Genomic DNA, 22,434 nt, shown 5'->3' on the forward strand with positions numbered 1-22,434 from the left:
TGCTTTCATTATGCTTTGTGTTAATTTCTCTGACGTTTGAGAAACCGCTCCCTAATTACTGTACTCAGTTCTAAACTGTCTAACTGCAAGATAAGCCTGTCTGTACAGGCAAGTAGAAGCGGTATGATTTATTTTATTTATGTATTCGGAAAAAAATATAAGAACTTATGCAAAAAAAAAAAAAACACACATGTGCAAAAATACTGCATTTAATTATTTACTTAAAAATGGTTATAATTACACACTGCTGTGCAAAAGTCATGTTGCATTTTTCTACTGTGATGCATTATGAGCATCAACAATTTACTCAAAGCCTCCACTAGTGTTTTCTACTATTATAACAATCTTGACTTGCATAAAGAAGGAAAAACACTGAGTGAAATAGCTTGCATCACTCGATTTTCAAGGTGTGGTATCCGAAGCATAATCAACAAGTACAGAGAAATATCAAAAAGTTGGAAGACCCAAAAACCTGTCTAACAAGGATGAACAATACTTAAAGAAAATATCCTTAAGGAATAGAAAGAAGACAAGAGTTGAATTGACAACAGAACTGTCAGAAGGCACAGGTGTCGTTGTCCATCCATCAACAGTCCAAAGCACTCGACCATTGTTCCAGTCCAATTTCTGTGTTCTTGTGCGTATTATACACTTTTAGTCTTGTTCCCCTTTCTTCACAGATGTATTCTTACTGCAACACATCCTTAAGTCTTGATTTCAAGAGTGATCTTCGTACTGTGGATTTGATGGACAACGACACCTGTGCCTTCTGCCAGTTCTATTCCTTAAGGATATTATCTTCAAGTATTGCTCATCCTTGTTAGACAGCTTTTTGGGTTGCCCTGTTCCAGTCCTGGGTTTGTCAATTACAGATGATGTTTATCCTTCTTTATGCAAGTCAAGGTTGTTGTAATAGTAGAAAACACTAGTGGAGGATTTGAGAACATTTTTGATGCTCATAAGCATCACAGTAGAAAAATGCAACATGACTTTTGCACAGCAGTGTATATTGGTACATACTGTTAGCAGGGGCACAAGCTGATATCAGTGATCTAGGGTCTTGAGAGAGGGCATATACCAAGAAAGAAAAAAGTGTAGCAGAAACCAGCTCAATATTTATGCTGTTTGAAACGAGAGAGAGAGAGAGAGAGAGAGAGAGAGAGAGAGAGAGAGAGAGAGAGAGAGAGAGAGAGAGAGAGGGGCAGACTGGTCAAAGAGGTCAGGGAACAGGCCTGAAGAGATGGAGAGAGACATGGAAGTTAAAGGTTGAGATTGGTGAAGAAGCTCTCTTTCGCCGTGTGTGGTCTCCAGGCTAGGCTTGTTTCATCAGCAGTGGTACAATGTGCAATGCTCACCAGAGGGCTGAGAGGATCTGTGTGCACCATCTCTTCCATGCCTAGAAAATAAAGACTAGAATTAGGAAAGCAAACAATTTCAAAGGCGTACAGCATGGGGACCACAAAGCACATAGCGCGGACAAAATAATACCAGCAAATAAGTGTTGCCTTACTGTCATAGCTCCCATTATGAAAAAAAAAAAATCCAAGCTTTTAAACTTGACATGCCCAGCAGCCTTGTTGACTTTTCACTAAAGACAGCATCTACCTTAAGGTCCAAAGATCCCAGACAAAATACTGTTGAAAAAGCCTGTTATAGGTCTACAAATTCCCTGTAAACCTTTTAAATTAGACCCTTCCCTAACCTGTTAGCAGCAATGTAATAAGTTATTGTTTATCGATAAAACTTCCCAGCACTTTAGGTTAGCATGGCTTGAGGTTTTTGATCCTAAAAATCAGGTCATATTGATTGGTCCCATGCAATCCATCTGCCTGTGCTGTATACAAGCAATGCAGCAGAACTTCTATGATTGGCTGTGGGAAGGAACACATAATGGATCTGTATAACATGCAAAGATATTGTACTGCGACTGGCCACAACTCTGCAGCAAGCCTCCGATTGACTGAAATAACTCAGGCAGAAACTAGGTTGGAGAGTGCATTTTGTTTTATGCTTACCATGCTCTACTACCAAGAGAGAAAACTTTGTTGCCAAAATCTATCAGCTACCCTACCACAGTGTGTCATTCATTACGTTTTAAAAAGATAACACCTCCAGAAACAACTGAGGCTTTTCCCACAGTGTAACAGCGCAAAATCAAAATGAAAGGTTAAATCAGCAATATATCAAGTAACATATCGCCAAAAAACACTGCTTAATCTGTACAGACCTGTCAACTCTCCTGTATTCACACTGGATTTTTTCCAGTATTTTGATAATAACTCTACTGTTAAACCCCCTATGTCAGCAAACATTTAATGTCTGCAAAAGTCATGGCCGGTGTGTGGTTACTTCAATCCCTGTGTGTTCCCTGTGTGTTAGCAGGGTTTAGGACCCAGGGGAGCCCTGTGGCAGGCATGCATTCAGTACCCGATGCAAGTACACATATTTAGCCACACACCTGCACACCGCCTGCCACCGCTCTACAGGAGAAACTATTAAAAAAAGATATCACGCCCCCACCCGCCGCCTCCTGATTTTGTATTTTAAAAAGTTGACAGGTATGTCTGTGCAGCAGACAAATCCTTTTTAAGAGGCTTTAAACAAGCACACATATTTGTGCACCTGGACACATTTAAATGTACATTTATCCATAAACTTATTACCAGTGGAAACAATCCCAGTTTAAGATAGTTTTTTGATACTGAATCTTTGTAGTACAGGAGGATAATTGGATTTACCAAGCCGAGTAGTCCTGGTAGTTAATAATACATGCCAAATGATATACAGTGCTTGGATACCGACAGGCGTGAATTATTAGGATGGGCTCCTTCAAATGCCTTCGAAGGAGTGGTTTTCCTTAACAGTGTTAAAGTCCACAATGTCACCTATTTCACATTACAATCTGATTATACGTTATTAAAACTACACTATCATAATGTTATATATCTAAATATATATATATATATATATCATTTATACTTTTGCATTGCAACTATAAGAAATTTATAAATCTAAAGCTTGTTCCACCAAAAAGCCCTGATTTTGAATCTTGACATCTGTGACTTTACTAGATGAAAACACGAACCTTAAACAAGCTTGCATATGGCTATGGCATAAACAAAACCATCATACATACAGGCCTATTTCACGATGGTTAAACGGTGTTAAAAACACATTTCACCGCAGACAGGTGCAAGGGAATGCACTGCATGAAAAAAAAAGTACTGTATTCTGTGCAAGTAAAAACGAGTTTGTCACAGTGCACAATGCAATGATCACTTCATACACCACGGAACACGGAGTCTGTGGGAACATGCTTCCTTAGGAAATTACAGTCGATTTTATGAGGGTTATAAATACTAGCTACTTCAAAGAGAAACTGGATTGAACCAGATGCTTTGAAGTAAGGGTTAAGACAAATGGACAATTAGCCAAGTGATAAGAGAGTTGTGTCTTTTTAAGATTGGTTTCAGGAAAAATCATGATGTCACTGAGAGACTGCTATTAAACTAAAAACACTGAAATGTTCTTGGTATTGCTCTGATCCGTGCCTGGAAAGAGGGTACCTGCAAACTGTTGTCACTGTGTAACCTTTAAGAAGTCTGGATGAAACTTTTCAACTCAGAACTTTTATCTTCAATAAACTAAACTTATCTGGACTCAAAGAAGCAGCCCACGACTTCTCCTTCCTTTCTTCTTTTATTCATTTTCTCAACAGAGACTAAAGCTTTTGTTTGTTGGTTTCTGGCAGGTACAAATTGAATTTTGTCTCTTTTGTAAGACACTGGTACACAAGTTCACAAACACACACACACACACAGACCTTTACAAAGACAGCAGTTCACAAAGACAATCATCAAGTGAGTGACCACTGATTCATTTTCCCTTGACAACTGCGGAACCATTTAGAACGGCAATACTATTTTTTTTTACCAGCCTTAATTAAACAGTTTTGTACCATTTACTTTTAAATAAAAAAATAGATTTTTAAATAGCCGCATCTAAAAGACACTTCATACAGATATAACAATGATTATCAAAGATTTTGTTTTCTCACCCTGTGCACAATGAAGACTGAGCAAAAAGTAATCATCTGTCCCGAACAAAACAAATTTTACAGGGGTAGGAATTTGATCTGCCCAAAAATGTAAATACCAACAAACTATAAATTCAGTATAAATTCAGCACTGTCCTACCACTATTATTATTATTTATTTATTTAAATAAAATTTGAATGTTTTTTTTTCTTATAACCACCAAATGTCTGTCTGCCTAGGGACTATCGAACATTAGCCACTGGCTAAAATAACAATACGGTACAATGCATCTTGTGTCATGTTACGATTAAAGGGTATCCTTTAAAAAACACAACTTAACAAGCTTAAATGACAGAATTACATAGCATTGATGTTCACTATGTAATTGTGTCAATTTGATTCCAAATTTATATGAATTGCTATAATCTGGATAATTGTTTGTTTAAATCAGTTTATCAATATGCTACATTTTTATGATCCCTATTATTAGTATATGATATTTTCCTGTTAATGTAATTATTTAATAGAGTATATATTACATGTTCTCTGGTGTCTACATGTTCTAATGTATTAATTGGTCTGTATACCTGTTTATCTGTTTTTAATTGGACACCGGACTCTTTAAATACCCAGGTGTTTGTAACCTGTTTAGCACAGCACTGAAGATGGTCAAACGACCGAAACGTTTTCACTTGCACTGAGCTCTTTATTTGCTTGTTCTTTGGTCTAATAAAAGAATGTTTTTTCACTTGCTTTGATCATGTAGTGGTTTCCTTGTCGCCACTCTCCTGATCAGTGTGCGGATCCTTTTTCACTTCTGCTACTACATGTAATTGGGGATCTACGCACCTGGTTGCGTTTATTTGGACTTCGTTTTTAAGGCAAAAACAAAAACTAAACAAAATGGTATTGTAGGTTAGCAAGTGTGTCTCGCTCTGCTATAGTCTTGTTTCTCTTTGTTTGGAAGGTGTTGTGCCAGAAATGGCCAGTAGAGGTCAGTGGTGCTTGGAAATTGAAGTCAAGATGAACTCCACACCATGTGGACATACCCTGCAATGGAACGATCATTGTGTTCAATACGGCTAAATTGATTGGTCTCCAGCGGGCCTGCCAATGAGATGGATAAAACATCACATGTGGCCATCGGATGACTGTTTGGAAGAAAAATGGTTTGCTCATCCTAAACATACTGAATGCACATGCTTTGTTAAAAACAGTACTCTGTTTGGCTGTGGTTTAGAACCAAGGGGCCCACGTTACATTTAGGACAAGGGGTTCTTTCTGGTTCCTATTACCGGTTATTCAAAATGAATTACCAATTTAAAAGGAACACTAATCTCGGCCAAGCAGAAACAAGCCTGCTCATCCAGATAAGCTCTTTATCTATCCCCGGTTGAAGCAACCCAACCCAACCAGTCAAAAGACAGGACACGCCGAGAGGTAACACACAATTCTTTTAAAATCAGACACCAAAGCATCTCAGTGTATCTTCTCTTCTTCCTCAAAACAAGAATATGGGTCTGAACTGCTGAACATAAAGAGGGAAGAATAGTCCTGAATGTAAGTAGGCCATTCCTAGTAGTGGACTGAACCCAGAAGTTTGTCTATTTACGGCAGAATTTCAGTAACTCTGCATCAACTATGTGGCTTGGTAACCCATTCCATACACTCCTCACAACTCTGTGTAAAAAAAGTGTCTCCTACCCTCTGTCTCAAGTCTGTCTCCACTCATTATCCAACTTTGTGCTCTGGTCCTGCTCTGTGTTGTGCTTGAAATAGTAACTCGGGTTAACTTTCTCCAATTTAAAAACTGTGATCGAGGCTAAACAAATGCAGATCTTCATAACTCATACCTTTTAGCTCTGAAATAAGTCTAGCTTTGGGTGTCGGCTACAAATAAGGGACAGTATTATTTAATGCACAAATTTAGCTCAAAGTGTGCGAATTTGTCTTTGAAGGTTTATGTTTAACAGTCTGTTTTCCGTGTTGGTGGCTATAAATGAAGTGTTTTTACCTTTTTGTTCATGGTCTTGTGGTTTTTCTTGGTTTTCTTTAAGAACTGTTTGAGACTCCCTGAAGACATGTACTCAGTAATGAAGATCACCTGGAGCAAGAAGTGGAAACAAACAGGCTCAGCTGAAGTGCTTTGATGAAATTCAGCAAAACAGCTTTTAAAACAAATGTGCTTTCCTGTTTTTATTCACTACTCACTAATTGTCTACACAGTTGGTAAATTAATCAAAGAAGAAATAAAAATCACTATCAGTTTGGGTTGGAACGATAAGAGATAATTTGAATGATATGGAAATACAGTATCATGAAAACAAAAAGTGGAATTACATTTAAAATAACAACAACAACTTAGTTTTACAGCTTGCAGCATATTTTCTCAAAAAAAAAAAAAAGTAGTGTCTAGTTAATTTTGCATTTGACATAAAAATCCAGATGAGGGATGAGGCAAAATGAAACATCCAATAACAAAAAAAAACTATTTACTGATAAATAAATAAATAAATAGGATATATAAATAATAAAAGAAAAAACAAGACGAACAAATCACTTGATGTCTGAACAACTGCTTATTAGAGGAACAATAACACAGTGCCAGTTCAGATGAGAAACTAAACCTCAGGAAAAATGTATTTTCTAGTCTGCACTGATTTAATTAATTTCTCAAAACGCTATGAAAACACGACACTTATTCTGTTAAGATAAGGGTACTCCATGAACAAACAAACAAAAAAAAACAACACCAACAAAAGCGTTTGAAATATTTCAGCAGATTCTGAACTCCACTAAATGAGGATCCAGACACTGTGCTCAGCTCACCCTGGCTTTGATTTCCGTCACATCTAACCAGTACTTGTGAAACTTCACAATGTTCGGGTGCTCCACCTGCATTAGGTTTTCAAACATATCCTTAATCTTCTCCTGCAACAGAAAAAATAAGTTAAATGGCTTTGCATTTCATTTTCAAGATTTCCCTTTATTTGTATGAAGTTTACAGTCAGATCTATTTCAGATCAAAACATTCTTTTCCAGAAGGGTGCGTTTACACTTGTATGAAATCAGCAGGAGGTACTTCTCTCAGGAGAAGAGAACGAGCGCGCACACTTCGTAAGGTGAAGACGTCTGACACTATGGTGTAATGACGACATCATCGAGTGCCATCGTTTGACAATACTACCTTCTTCAGTGCTTGCGGTCGATGTTGAAGAGGATTAGAAAAAAACTTTTGGAAAGTTAAGCAACTTATTTTACTTTTACTATGTTCATATAAAGTATAACATAATGAATATTTAATCATGGTATTTAATGATCTAGTTAAACACAGGAAGGCAGCAAGGTGATAACGTAGCTGGCTTGCATGCAGTGCCTGCTGGAAATCTTACTAAAAATCGGTCCTCAATGCAGTTACACTAACAAATATTCCAGCTCCGGAATCGAACCCCAACTTTTGGGAGGACAAAAGGACGTGTTCCAGGGTGCATTCGGAAGCGTTTACACTGACAAAATGTTCTGGAATATATCCTCTTGGCCACTCATTCAGGAATATTTGTGCAAGTGTAAACACACCTATGAGTGGCATGGTGGCGTGATGGTTAGCACTACTGCCTCAAAGCTAAAAGGTTGTGGGTTCGATTTCGGCCTCAGGGGTCTGTCTGTGTGGAGATTGCATGTTCTCCCCGTGTTCGTGTGGGTTTTCCCCGGGTACTCCGGTTTCCTCCCACAGTCCAAAGACATGCTGGCTAGGTGGATTAGCCTCTCCTAATTGTCCCTTGGTTGCCCTGCGATGGACTGGCGTCCCGTCCAGGGTGTAGTCCTGCCTTGCTCCCTGTGTCTGCCGGGTTAGGCTCTGGCTCACCGCAACCCTCTATAGGATTAAGCGGTTACAGATAACGGATGGATCGCTTAAACACACCTTATGATACTCTCCTGTCAAACCATGTGATTTATAAAAATACCACAACAAATTGGGATTATGTTGAAAAATATACTGTTACAATACAGACAACTTGGATAAAGTAATGCATTTAATTATAAACACTGTGTTGTGCTTTGCCCCGGGAGGCCTGGATAGAACAAAGTTTTGCAACCACTTGCCAAGGTTAGCATAATTCGTCGGCCAATTAAAATAGTTGTGACATCACTCGCTTCAGTATTACCAAAAAAAAAAAGAAAAGACTGGGACCAAAACCAGTATTACTCAAAACAGACTTTAAACCAGAGAAGAGTACCCAGTGTCTTCTCTATCACTACTGTAGAGTGGGCCCTTTTCAGACTCAAAGGACTGTTTTAATCATGTTTTGTTAAGGACTAATCTTTAAAAATTTCAGCTTGCTTTCCAAACAGCTGCGTTGGCCGATGGAAACATAGCTTTGGAACTACTAATTTAGTTCAATGGTGAATCCTAGTTTACAGTGGCCAGAACTCCAGTTTCTATCCCAGCTTGTAAAACAGGTTTTCTCATATCCATTGCTCAGCGGATAGTATGCCGTATCAATAACCCAATGGAAAACGACAGACTGCTGTACCTCGTGTGCTTTGAAAATCATCTTGTCAGAGAACTGGACCTCGTTCCACACCACCTCCACTCCCTCCTCGGTGTCCATGGCCAGGAAGGTACTATCCATGCCAGGCACATTGCCTTGGTTTACCTGCGCCAAGGAGAGACAGAGAGACACACACAACTGGTCAACTACAGTTCCAGAGCTGCCGTTTCACAGACATACTGAAGGTATAACTCAATAGTGTCGGTTCACAACATGCTCCCACAGCTTAGCCTTTGGCGCATCGGAAAGGAGGAGAATTATTTCATGGTATACACTGACAAATCTATAGACTGGTTACATCTATACTGTTTACTGATCTAGTGGGTTCAGCACTGCAGTGTGATGGAGGGGCTGGTTCTTGCTAGAGAAAGCTAATCTCAGCATACTAAATCATGTGACTGGATATGCCTCATCACTTTCTGTAAACAATCTGGACAACTTCATAGTGCAATCATGGAAAAAAAAAGTTCCATGTTTTCCTTTTAACACTACAGACCTCTCAAGAGCTCTAGAAAACCTAAATTAAAAACCTCAGACTGCTTCCTCTCACGACAGCAGATATGCCGCAACATAATTTGACAATTAAGACACTTGGCTGTATTTTCAAAGTATTTCCTCCAGTCTTTAATTATCTTTTGAAAGGAGGATAAAAAAATATATTTTACAAAATGAGAAACAGACACCTTTTGAAAGGTTCCCATGCACTGCTACAGTAATTATTTGATTTACATAACCTTGAAACACAAAGAGCTCTAGATGAAGTACCTAATCAGTCACTGTAGACCAACTGAACAAACCCCTTAGGAATAAACTACACAATATGATTTCAGAGATGGCAGTATCAAGATCTCACTCTGTTTTGATCAATCCAGTACAAACCTGCTACTATTTTATCATCTAAAATAAAGTTGCTTACTGCTGGAAGAATTCATTTAATGCTACAGTATACCACAATGTATGGCCACAGGTCACAGCAGTGTGCATCATCTCACTGGAGAGTGGCTGGACCCAGCAGCCAGCCAGAGACATGAAGACGCTGCTTTAAAATAACTGAAGCAGAGTGTGATTTTAGAAATCGCCATGGTCCCCCTGTAAACAGTCATTATCCTAACTGCACTGTACTCCCACCATAATTATGTTCAGAGTCTGCTAACTAAAGCAAATCGACAGGCTTTTGCTATTTCATTCTGGAAGTGCAGCCCCCAGCTATATGGTATGATTAAGTTAATGACCGAGATGCTCTGATAGTACAGTATTTATTTGCAGCCAGGCAAACAACAGTGCAGACACAATGAAGATGAAAATGTTGTCTGTGTAAGGTAATGGCTGCAGATTCCAGAGTACATAGTCTACTAAGTTTAACTGATGGCTTTTGCCGCTGTATTTTTGACAAGGCCATCTATAACATAGGGCACTCGCCTTAAGATAGATGAGCAGACATCAAAGTGTTAGACAGCACTCGGGCTTAGCAATACCAACTAGAATCAATAAAAATAAAAAAAATCTAATTACTGATGGGCACGGTTTTCAATCTTTAAGCTTCTCAATTAAACAATTGAGCTATCTGCCCAGTAACACGTACTCTCCCTGCACATTGCTAATCTAAAGCTGTTCTGTATTTTGTGGTGAGGAATGTTATAATCTGAACAAGAAAAAAAAAAAAAAACTTCTTCTTGTTTAATAATATGCACATCTGTGTTTTATTTGAAGGCTTTACAGCGTACACATTTGTTTTGCTTCTTGCTTTAAACAAATAAATGGTCCTCCCTGCATGGATTATTGCTAATTATTAATTATACGAGATAAGATTAGGAAACTGGTAGCTGACTGCACCTCTACCTGGGCTCAATGTACTGTAATTTCTTCATGATCAACAAGGCTGTTTCATGTTGTCCTGGGTCTAGTTCAAACTCGCAGCACTACCCCACTATCCAGACTGGCGTCACACTTCCTTTTTGCTGTTACCAATACAGGAGTGACCTGCTATGACCAATGCTATAACATGGTTGAGTGCTACCTTTATTTACACAAAACCAAACTGCTAACTATGTACATTTTAGTACTGTAGCCCCATCAGAAATCATAATCCTGTTGTTACTTCATCAAAAACACCAGCCAGGCACAATAAAAACTCAAAGCCTATATAAAACAAACATTCAACTACTACAGTAGAACCTATCATATCCCTGATCCTGTGAGATATAATAACCTCTTAACCAATGGACCCGCTGGCATGTGTCATTTACACATGCTGCTACCAACTGAACGATACAGATGGAAATTGATCAAGGCACGTTTTATTATGGGTCTTAAAACAGTTAATTTAGCTCTTAGCAGGAAAAAATTGACTCAGCTGCAGATTTAAAAAAAAAAAAAGAACAGATGGTGTGTTTGGGTATTCAGTTTCACTTTTTACATCCTGTCACTTCACGTTAAACAAACTGCCCAGTTTAACCATGTTCAATAAAAGGAAAAAGAAAGCAAGGGATTTGTAGAATTACTGTTCTGGTAAAGAGCTGATTTTTTTGCCAGATTGTGTTGAGTGTGCACACGTTTGTTGTTGGTTTTTTAAACTCCACTTGTGTCTCGGGTTAACCTGTTGAAGTTCTTTAGCATGGAACGGTCAGAACTGTTCCTGGAATGCTGTTATGTTAATTGCCAAATACTGTATTACAGTACATTGTTTTGCAATCATTTCTCTTTGTATAATGTACGTGCAGTACCACACTTTGGTGTTTTAAACACACTCCTGTACCTGACATTGTTAATTCATTATGGTGATAAAGCAACTACAAATGTACAGTAGTATAACGACTCCCTCTGAGATACGATATTTTCACATATCCGATTGAACCCTGGAACCAAAATTTCAAAACAAATAATCTAATAATTCCAATTAGTTTTCTTCCTGTCACACACTGTGTATTAAAGCAGTATTGTACTCTTACTTGGAATACTTTACCGCTATCATAGCATGACGGCAACAACTTCCCTTTAAGGGGATTTATGTACTTTACCAGCTGATACGTAATTATGATCAAAGGGTGAAATGTGCCTGATGCACGGGGATGGAGAGAGTGGCTGGTCAGATGGGCCAACACCACACAGCAGCGAGTCCAGTAGGATCCCAGTCAAGGAGAACACAGAGCACACAGTATGTGTGTAGCAGGAGTCATGACTCCCACCAGCTATGGATGGACCCTGAAGCACACTCCATCATCTAGTAGTTCAGTGAAAGTAAGAAATGAATTAAACAAAATCCAACAACAAAAATATTAATTCTGCACGTTTCACTTTGCTTTTCTAGCTCTAGCCAGTTGATTTGTTGACAGTACGGGCACGTTTTGGTGCTGTGGGGATGGGATACTGTTGGGCTGGCAACTAGAATTCTGACGGTTAACCCTGCTACCCATGAAACACCAGTGCAATCTTCAATATGGATGTTCCTGCCAGTCAAAGCAAAGTTCAGCGGTTGTAAGCAACCTGAGACCCCTACTCCCACCCTACAGTGATTAGGTAAGGCAAAAGAAGCAAAGACTGTTTACGTCTTTGAACCAACACATTAAAATATGATTATGTCATTAAATTCTTCCATTTCTATTTTTGTTTTTAAGTAAAGGTTAGGAAAATCAGGTACGAATGACTGCCAATAAAAAGAATTGAGGTTATTAAACATAATTTGGCCTTGATGAGGTATAGATATTTATTTATTTCTTTTAAACCAGGAACGGAAAGAATACTTTCATTGCATAGCAGTTTCACCCACTCCAGGTTTTACTATGAGCTTGATTAGCTGCAGTGTGTAGGTAACAAGCTCAGGTGTGGCTTCTATTTGATTTTACTCTTATAGGTATCCATATTCATGTTTTTCTTGCAATTGCTCTTATTTGAAATCATTACTTGTATAAGCAAATAAGCAAATATTTTTACTATAAGTTAACCGCTCTTACTCAAACTCGCTCTCAGATGTAATGATTTACTGTATTCTTTATTTTGCTCTTATATGAATTTGATCTTATTTGCTACTGATTTTATTGTACTTTAAACTGCTATTATGTGTAGTATGATATTCTGTAATGTGATATTGTATAATGTGATACTTTGTAACAACTGTAAGTTGCCCTGGATAAGGGCTTCTGCTAATAAATGCATAAATAAATAAAAACAACAACAGCAGCTCACAGTAGAGCCAGAAATGGGTCAAACTGCTATCAAATAGGAGTCTTATTTTCACCCCTGAAAACAGTTCTGTTACTATACTGGAGCTGAAAATCTGATAACTGAGCTGTGTTGTGAGAGTGTTGCTGCACTCAAGGGTGTCTGAGGGCCCTACAAGTAGGTCAGCTCAGTTTGCTCAAAAGAGATTTTCTGTGCCAGGTAAGGTACTTACTAAAAGGCAGTTTGATCTGGAGTTTAGTTGAAATGACTCAGTTTATGCCACTGACTCACTCACACTGGGGCTAGTCACAAGCATCTCAAATTCCTGAATGAAAATGAGGTGTTCTGTTGCTTTGCTAACACACTGTCCAACAGAAAAAAAAAAAAAAAAAACTATGGAGAAAAGGTGGTGGGGGGCTGGCCTCTTCAAGAAGCCTCTGTTCTCTGTCAACATATCAAATGAAAGAATAGCCCAAAACCACGTTCTACGGTTTGTTTCTACTGTATACTGTCTAGCTTTCTCAGAAATGAGAACTGCAATGCATTTTACCCAACTGGTAATTGCAATTCACTAAACAAATCGTGCTTTAGAATGTGGATTATGCAAGATTTACCAAACTGTGGACATAACAGCAGGGCTGTAGACCAAACGACAGCAACCAGCAGCAAGTTCTACCATGAATAACCTGCAAACTCTGTTTCCAAGGACAGTCCGATATGTAGAAAAACATTGTGGAACAATGAGAATGTTGCTGATATTGTGTATGTTTCAAACCCTTAAGTGTACACCTATGGCCAAAAGTTTTCACCCTGTAGTTTTCCATGCACTTTACAAACCCAGTAGTGTCCCCATATACTTAACGGAAAACTGACAATTAGAAAAATATGATATTTGGAAATCTAACCTGAAATACTGTACTACTATGACGGCTTCCAGCAGACTTTTGAGTTAACATTTTGTAGTTTCTTTGATTACATGATGTTAAATAAAATATCTAAATTATGTTCAGTAGTTTTTTTTTTTTTTAATTGTGTCTCAATCCTAAAATTCTAGATAATGCAAAATGTTGCTACTGGCGCTACAAGAATTAAAAAGAAGGAATATACATTACATAGGCACTCATTTATTATACAGGGCTTGTTGCTGTGGTTTATGAGACACAGCACTTATTCAGGTGGTCAGATTTAGATAGGCCAATTCTGGACATCTGTCAAACACAGAAGTTTAAAAAAATGTACATTGTTTATATTGGCCACTACTATAGTATTGTGAGAGGACACAAGTTATTAGTTAGCCAAGTAAGTGGTTGCTAAGCAACTCGGTGGTATACCACTACTGTGGTTCATCCCTGGAGGCAGCATTGCAGCTGTTGTGTGTGCTGATGCGCCAGGGATTCAAAATAGGCTGATCCCTGGAGCCAGAATTACACTTCAGCCATCAACACCAGGCAGAAGAAGATCTATATCAGATGGAAAGAAACACAGATGGATCACATTAGTTTACAGTAAAAGAAGCCCTGTCTTAGTTGTTGCTTATCTTGGCGAGACCAGAGTCCAGTTCAACACTTACTCTCATGTAATGCAGATCAGGCTTGAGGAGGCTTATCACAAATTGTAGGGTTCATCCTGTCTCATCGTATAAGCATTTACCTGGTCAAAATGCTTACCAGATATCTTCAAAACGCAGAGTGTTGAATTTCATAACAAATACATACATACATAAATAAATAAAGATAATGTTTTTTAAATATAATACTGAAACCTTCCCACTTGACCCAGTTTTTTCGTTTTGATTTAAAAGGATGTGAAACAGTTTTGCTGGGGCTAAATGGAAACTTTTGACCCTGGAAATTTCACACTTAGGAACCAATAATCCAGCAGCTGGCTGCATGCCAGTTGGAGGAACCCACTGCCAACAAGTGCCAGTGTCAGCATTCTAGTTATTGAAATATTTATACTTTAACAATGACTAATTTAACCTTCAACAAACCCTGGCAATGTCCCCGCTCCTTTAACCCAGAAATGGTTTGCTGTTTTTGTACATTGCCACTGCTAAATCAATACAAAAAAAGAACTTAGTTAGGCAAATCAATAAGTTTGTGTCAGCCAGTTTAAATTCCATTTTGCCTTATGCTGCAGTATGGAAGTCAAATGCAGTCTTTGTAGTTCTGTGTCATGGTGCTGGAATACACTGCTGTTACATATTACTGTTACTATACTATGTATATGGGACACTACAGAAACACGAGAGGAGTGACTGGTTAAACGGCTAAATCACCAGGGTCAAAAAAAGAACCAAGAACAGCTGTGCAACTGGACCACCAGGAAGAAATAAATAGATCAAGCTATTTAGCAAAACTAAAAGAAAAATACACAACTGATGACTGACAGGACGGTCAAGGGGTGATGTCCTCAGACCAGGAAGTGAACTGTCACACACACAGGTACTGCGGGTTGAAGTGCTGCTGTTGCACATACTTATTAAATACACAAAAATAAATTAAAAAGGCAGATGCAACACAGCTCACAGAGCAAGGTGAAACGTTTGAACAAAAACAAATCTCGAATACAAAAATTGTGCTGGTCCTTCCAGTGTTTTTTAATTTCAAATCTTTACCTCCTGTCTCTCACATTCTCCACTCTGAACATCCAACGCTGCGGGTTTTTACACGCGGCCATCTCCAGATTAGCAATAAATGAATCAATCTAGAGATGGTCACATTCTACACAAGAGTTTTATATCTGTGTGGTCGACAGCCAATTTGTCAATAATCATCAGCTGCCGACCATGTATTCTCACAAGATCTCTGGCAGAGACGAGCAGCAAACACTTCCCCTGCCAGACTACATTTAAACTAAACAATACTGCATTCCCCAGTGTTTTTAACCCCAAACAATACATTTATAAGCAGGGCTCTGCCCGGCCCCACTGATTACACGCTCTCTTGCCCTGCCACAATGGCAAACATTTTTCTTTAAGTCAAAACTTTTATCTAAACATTCCTCTAGCACTGAAATTACACAGTATCTATTGTGAAAGCTCTGGCAATGTAACTCTGCAATAGTCCAGACAGATAACACGGTTGCAATTTTGATAAATACAGCACATTTCCCAACTAAGACAGCATATAAATAAATGCAATTTTTGAACTACAGGAAAGGCTGCAATAAAATAACAAAATGAGAGAGGACATCAAGTAATCAGGCCAACATGTACACAAGGGCTACTCTGAATGAGGTTTGGTTATTTATTCCAATTACAACGATAGAACTGTTGTTAATAAACGAATAGCAAGCACTGTTAATAAGGAATCATTTCAACTTGTAGCTTGGTGCACAAAGGGCTTTGTTGCATTCTCTCATTGTTCCTTTCCCGAAGCCACTGCAAAGAAACAAAAACAATTAATTCTGAGGGTTGGCAGGCAGTTCCGTACAGTTTATGAGGCACAACTATCTCTTTTCCCTGGGATTACATCATGTTAAGATTAACTGGGGTAAATACTCATAGCTAGCTCAAATAACAGTCACTCATAAAACATCCTAACCAGTCTGTTCTGACTGGCCCATGTATATCAACCTGATATATACAGTACTACCCCATTATAACGCAACCTGTTACAGTGAGGAATCGGTTATAGTCGTGAATCCCATTTCCTCCATAATGCAACTTCACACAAACATTGGGTTTTATTGTTGTACTTGCACTGTATTGCACTGATCAGGAGAAGGGTACAAAAAATATCGAAGTATCTGAATATCCCTGTGAGCACAGTCTACTCAATCAAGAAATGGAAGGTGCATTGTACCACCCAGACACTGCCTAGATCAGACCATCCCTCCAAAGTGAGCAGCCGGGCAAGGAGGAAACTGTTGAGGGATACCACTGTGAGGCCAACGACAACTTTGAAAGAGCTACACTCAACAATATCCAGAACACTTCACAAAAGTAGCCTGTATGGCAGAGTGGCAAGAAAGAAGCCATTACTAAAAATAAGCCATCTCAAAGCCTGCATGGAGTTTGCAACAAAGCACCTGAGTGATCCTGCAAAAATGTGGCAAAAGGTGTTGTGGTCAGGCGAGACCAAATTGAAACTTTTTGGACTAAATGCCAAGTGTTACTTTTGGCGCAGATCCAACGTAGCACATCTCCCAGTCAACACCATCCCTACAGTCAAGCATGGTGGTGGCAGCTTCATGCCATGGGGATGCTTCACCTCAGCAGGGACTGGAAAGCTTGTTAGGATTGAAGGAAAAATGGATGGGGCAAAGTACAGGCAAATACTAGAGGAAAACCTGTTTCAGTCTGCTAAAGACTTAAAATTGGGGTGAAAATTAACCTTTCAGCAGGACAATGATCCAAAGCACAAAGCCAAAGCTACACTGTCCATAAGCTAACTCCAAGCAACTTGAGAGAGCTTGAGCAAATCTAAAGACTTACCCAAAAAGACTTGCAGCTTTAGCTGCCAAAGGTGCTTCCACCAAATATTGAGTTGATGGGTCTGAATACTTATGCAATCAACATATTTCAGTTTTTTCTCTTCAGTTTTTACTGACATTTACTGTAACTTATCTAACCCTTAGAAGTCTTCAGTTTGAGCATTCAAGTTTTGAATAAAATATTAAGTTTACAAAAATGTGTACGCATCACTTTGTGATTTCACAAAATGGGACACCATAGGAAGGGTCTGAATAGTTTTGCAAGGGAACTGTTGGGCTCTACACCTGGAGACCAGAGTACAATCTGTGCACCGCAACATAGAGTTTGTAATAGTCCAATTTTGTGGGATTTTGGCTTACCTCATGTTTCATCCTTAAGGGGTATAATGAGATAAACACGTCTTGTCGTTTAATTGCCTATTCTCCCAAAACAGCATCTGAAATGGTTATTTTACCACCAGAAACATGTTGCTTGTTATGGACAGCAGTAAACCTATTAGCTCCATAAAAGAATGATGCTGTTTGGGGGTCCACTCTGGCATTTCTTTTTTTTTTTAATGTTTGTTTTTTACAGCCCTGTCTGCCTTTTACTGTCCACTGACCCTCAATATGTGGAAACAGTAGGATGCCCTAACTACAGAAAAATCAACTATGGAAACATTCTTTAAGGATCTGGATTGGAACTGTGTTCAAATATGCTTCAGCTACTATGGGCCATATTGTTTATCGGATCTACCACTTATACTGCAGTGACGTGCAAAGCCTGTAATTCATTAAAAATCTATATATATATAACGAGAGACAATCGTGTGCAAACTTGACAGTGCACAATGCAAACAATTACAGTAACAATTAATTGCAATGAGTATTCTGCGCAGAGGAATACACAGGCGGTAGTACAGTACATCTCTAGGGTTACTCTGTACTTGCTATTTTACTACCATGTCTACTAGCATTTATACTATTTTTCAATTACATACTGCATTAGCTGCTAAATATTTGTTTACCTGTTTTTTTTCTCAACTTGCCATGGTTAACTACCTGAACAATGGATTTTTGGTACAACCGTGCCTAGTTGCCCTTAAAAGAAGCCCTTAAAAGCCCTTAAAATAACTTGTTTATTTGCCTTTACAACAAAAGCTTTGGCTGGCCAAACACAATAGGTTGTAAGATTCTCTGTGCCTCCACCTCTATCTTCATTGATCAGCATGTTTTACTGTTTGCATTATTATCTTTCATGATCATTTGGTATACTGATGTATCTTTCAGGATAAATTTGCTGTGCTAGTGTGGCAAAGTGCCCGCCCCTGTGTGTATTTTGTGTTGTGTGTTAATGTTGGTGTATAGTCATTGGTACACGGGATATAAAGGGGTCTGTGTAACACAAGTGTTTAAAATGTATATTTGTATTTAGGCATGAGGATTGCACAGTACTTCATGTGCAAGTAAAAAGTAATAATATGTGAGCATGGGGAATTGCACTTTATTAATTCATGTGCAGTTGTACCGAGACTCCAGTTGAATGACTGATTAGCAATCGAGTCTCGGTACAGCTGCATAAAAGCAGCACGTTTTCAATCACTCGGGGTTGTGTGGTTGGTGAGTGGAGAACGGGATTGGAGACAGAGGTAATAATAATAAGAATAATAACAATAGTTAAAAAATATCAGCTCACAGTGTTTGTTTAGTGTTAGTCCGTTTTGTTTCATCTCTTTGTTTTGGCGAATGTGCAGTGTCCTGTGTTTTTGTTTGTCTTGCAACCTTTTATTTTCTGTCTGTCTGTGCACTATTAAATGCTGAGCGAGACCATTCGCTCAGCTCCACCAAACTCCACCTCTCTTTGTTTATTTGCTAGTTCCTGTTTCTGGTCTGACGTCCCCCACTCCAGCCGTTTTTGTGACAGCTAGACAGTGTATTGTTGTAATTCCCCTGGTGCACCTTATTCAGTCAAATATAATGCCAAATATAATTTGATAGTGTTGTAAAACACTTTGTATTTTCTGTCTAAGGTAAAATGTCTACATGAATGCAGAAAATCACAATGCAGTAAATATCATTATATTTTATGCATATATGTATGGTGGACAAACTGGGCAATTCTGGAGATTGCAAAGTTAGACAGGTTTTTATAAACGTAAAATATGGCACCAGCATTTTGGAAGATGCTGTGTTGACCGAAAAAACATATTATTGCTCTGTTTTACAATACAAATAAAACTTCTGTTGGTACTGCCTCAAAGGGCAACTGTACAGCAACTGTAGTTTAACGATCTTTTCTGGGTGTCATTTCTTTGTTATAAATAGGGCTTCTGATTTTCGGTATTAACCAGTAAAACACCCTTGATGCAAAAAAAATAAATAAAATAAATGAAATCGATGCATATCCAAGAAACACTGGAAATTGTTACTCAGTTCGTTGACTTGACCCCTTTTCCCAAGAAGAAATAAATAAAATATAGTAACCTATCAATGCAGTTGGACAGTGCAACTCCTTCCTGACTTGTATCTCGCATTGGTTTGTTCTGATACTCAGGCAGGATTAGAACCTAACAATATTGCAATACTTGCTAGTGCTGAAGTAAACGTACTAGTCCTTATGTGAAGTTCCTAAGTTGGCATCAACAACAAGAGTTGGGGTCTGTAAAAATAGGCTTAAACTTTATTTCCCTAAAAAAATAAAAACTGTTATAAATGTCGATATTATTTGACAAAGGCACCTTAGTAAACGCTCACACAGATCGATCTGTACTGATGGACTAACTGTACTGTGTGCTGAGAACCTGACACTGACAGCACCAGACGGGATGACAGAGGAAAAAATGATCAGCTGTGTCACCTTGACGAACACAAAACTCTAATAAAATAACCACAAAAATAACACTAATGACACAAATAACATATTTATTTTATTGTTCATGACCTGCGTTGCTATTTGTAAAAATGCTGGCTGGTTTGTGGAGTTGGGGATTACAGCCTGTGAGTGACGAAATAACTGTCAATTACTATCTACAGTAATTAATGTTCTCACGTACACACACAGCCTTGACTAATGTCCCAATTTAAAGACAGTACATTTCACTGCAGCCCACGGGATGTTATTTATATATATATATATATATATATATATATATATATATATATATATATATATATATATATATATATAGGGGATATAAACGTATATAGCACGGCAGTTCTAAATAATAAACCCATTGAAACTTTAGCAAATAGTAATTCAACACTGATAAACAGACAAAGAGCTCTTCTAAGATTTGGGGATATTTACATGGAAAAAACTGCGAGAAATAGGCAAATTGAGTGGGTTTGCAGTGATAAGACCTACCAGTTCCACTGCCAACAAAGCAGCTTCAAAATCAGTCATTAACACTTCCATACTAGGCAACACAATGTCTCTGAAACTTGTTTTTATAGAAATGCAAAGCACAACTAAATAAGAAAAGTGGAAAACTGAATGCTTAATTTTATCGTTCCACAATTGGATATTAAATATTTATGGAATAGCTGAACATCTATTCTTTGTGTTTTCAATGCCTTCATATTATACCAGTAAATAATACCACTTTCTTGTGGCTTAGACCGTGTTGACTGTTAGGGGCGGACAAATAGGTAGTCTGGGCGCCTGGGACTACCAGGAGTTGGGTCTGGACTACCGAACTGTAATGTTGCAAAGCCCATGGGACTACCAGCGGCTTCAAAAGATTTATTTTTCTTAAGCAGTTACTTAAAAGATCTTCTACATAGAAGATATTTGGTTACTTTGTATAGACAGACTGAGAAAACAGCTTTGTTTACTTCCAGTTTAGTAAACCCCTACTCAGTTGAAGCGGTAGCTATAGTAACCAGCAAATCCAATCTCGTGATTGGTTCATGCCTTAAGATTGATGACATTCCTTTTTTCTTTTTTTTTTTTTTTAAATCGTTCATTAATTTCTTGCAAGACCAGTGACATGACAGATAAACTAATCAGAGCTGGGAATTTGCTTTACACTTTACTAAAATGGTGCTAGCAGTATATAGTGATTTGAAGTATACAGTAGGCTACTATATGAGGCTGAGATAATATAGACACACACACACACACACACATATATATATATATATATATATATATACACACACACACACACACACACACACACACACACACACACACATATATAAACAAATTAATTAATTAACAGGGGAGAACCGTACCCTCAGTGGCTATCACAGTGTTACTGAGGTGCAGGGACACTGCAGCTCGAGCACAGTAGAAAGTTAGGTGTGTTATTTTATTTATTTTTTTATTTCCAACTGAACAATTATCTAATGGCATTGTGAGGGAGCCCCCTCACATGGTAATGTCTCTATAAAGTGTGCAATGCATTTGTACCACTTTAAATGTATACCCTGACCTCATTGTTGTTTTTAAGTCAGCACAAAGCCATGCTCGTGTTTATATTCTTTTTTATTTGTATGGTACTAGTCTATATTGACTGTATAACAATGCATTTGTTTTCAAGATGTAACACTCGCTGAGTTTAGTTACTGATAATGCGCAGTGGATACTGTGAGTGTGAGTGCACAGGCTGAAGAAATAAAAACATTTTTATATTTCTGCTTTACAGATATTTGTATGAATATTTAGAAATATAAAAGTAAAACGGTGGGGCTAGGTTCTATAAATGGCACAGGTGAGGAAAAATAAAAACAACACTACTATGATGACAAGTGCATAATTCCCACAGTCCATTTAAGACCCAGAACATGATTGTTTTAATTTGTTACACAGTGAATATCTTAAAACTAATGATAAGATATTGGTTGGATCAAAAACACAGACTGTGAGTCCCCAGGACTGATAAAGTCTGGGAAAATAATGTAAATGATGCTGTCAAACATAATTTCCTACATTATATACAAGGAAACTATTATTAGCTTATTATTGTTTGGTAGAAATATTAACAAAAACTAGGTTGTTAGCAAACTTTGGCAGTATCTGATTATATATGGTAAATAAAAAACAAACATGTTTTATTAGTGGCCCTCAGAAGTGATGTCGGATTTATTTATTTTTTTTTAACCTTACAATTGTATCTGTACATTTTTTTTACTGGTACGTAGCATTAATCGGAAATGTTTATCTACTGAAAAATGTGGGCTACCAAAATGTGTGGTGGGCTACCCTAGAGATTTTGGCAGTCCATCGGTCTACCACACATAGTACTGATTTGTTCAGCCCTGACTGT

At 38.1% G+C, this 22,434-nt stretch overlaps 1 protein-coding gene across 1 annotated transcript in view; it reads right to left on the minus strand.

The window, feature by feature from the left end:
- LOC121313464 (nuclear receptor-binding protein 2-like) overlaps positions 1–22,434 on the minus strand; it is a 43,729-nt gene that overhangs the window by 15,765 nt on the left and 5,530 nt on the right. The window contains exons 2-5 of the mRNA XM_041246038.1: positions 8,573–8,695; positions 6,867–6,968; positions 6,052–6,141; positions 1,356–1,396 (exon numbers count right to left, since the gene is read on the minus strand). Coding sequence (XP_041101972.1) covers positions 1,356–1,396; positions 6,052–6,141; positions 6,867–6,968; positions 8,573–8,695 — 356 coding nt within the window. The remainder of the gene's footprint in view (positions 1–1,355; positions 1,397–6,051; positions 6,142–6,866; positions 6,969–8,572; positions 8,696–22,434) is intronic.

The sequence above is a fragment of the Polyodon spathula genome, chromosome 3 (genome assembly GCF_017654505.1).
Source record: "Polyodon spathula isolate WHYD16114869_AA chromosome 3, ASM1765450v1, whole genome shotgun sequence".
Lineage (NCBI taxonomy): Eukaryota > Metazoa > Chordata > Actinopteri > Acipenseriformes > Polyodontidae > Polyodon > Polyodon spathula.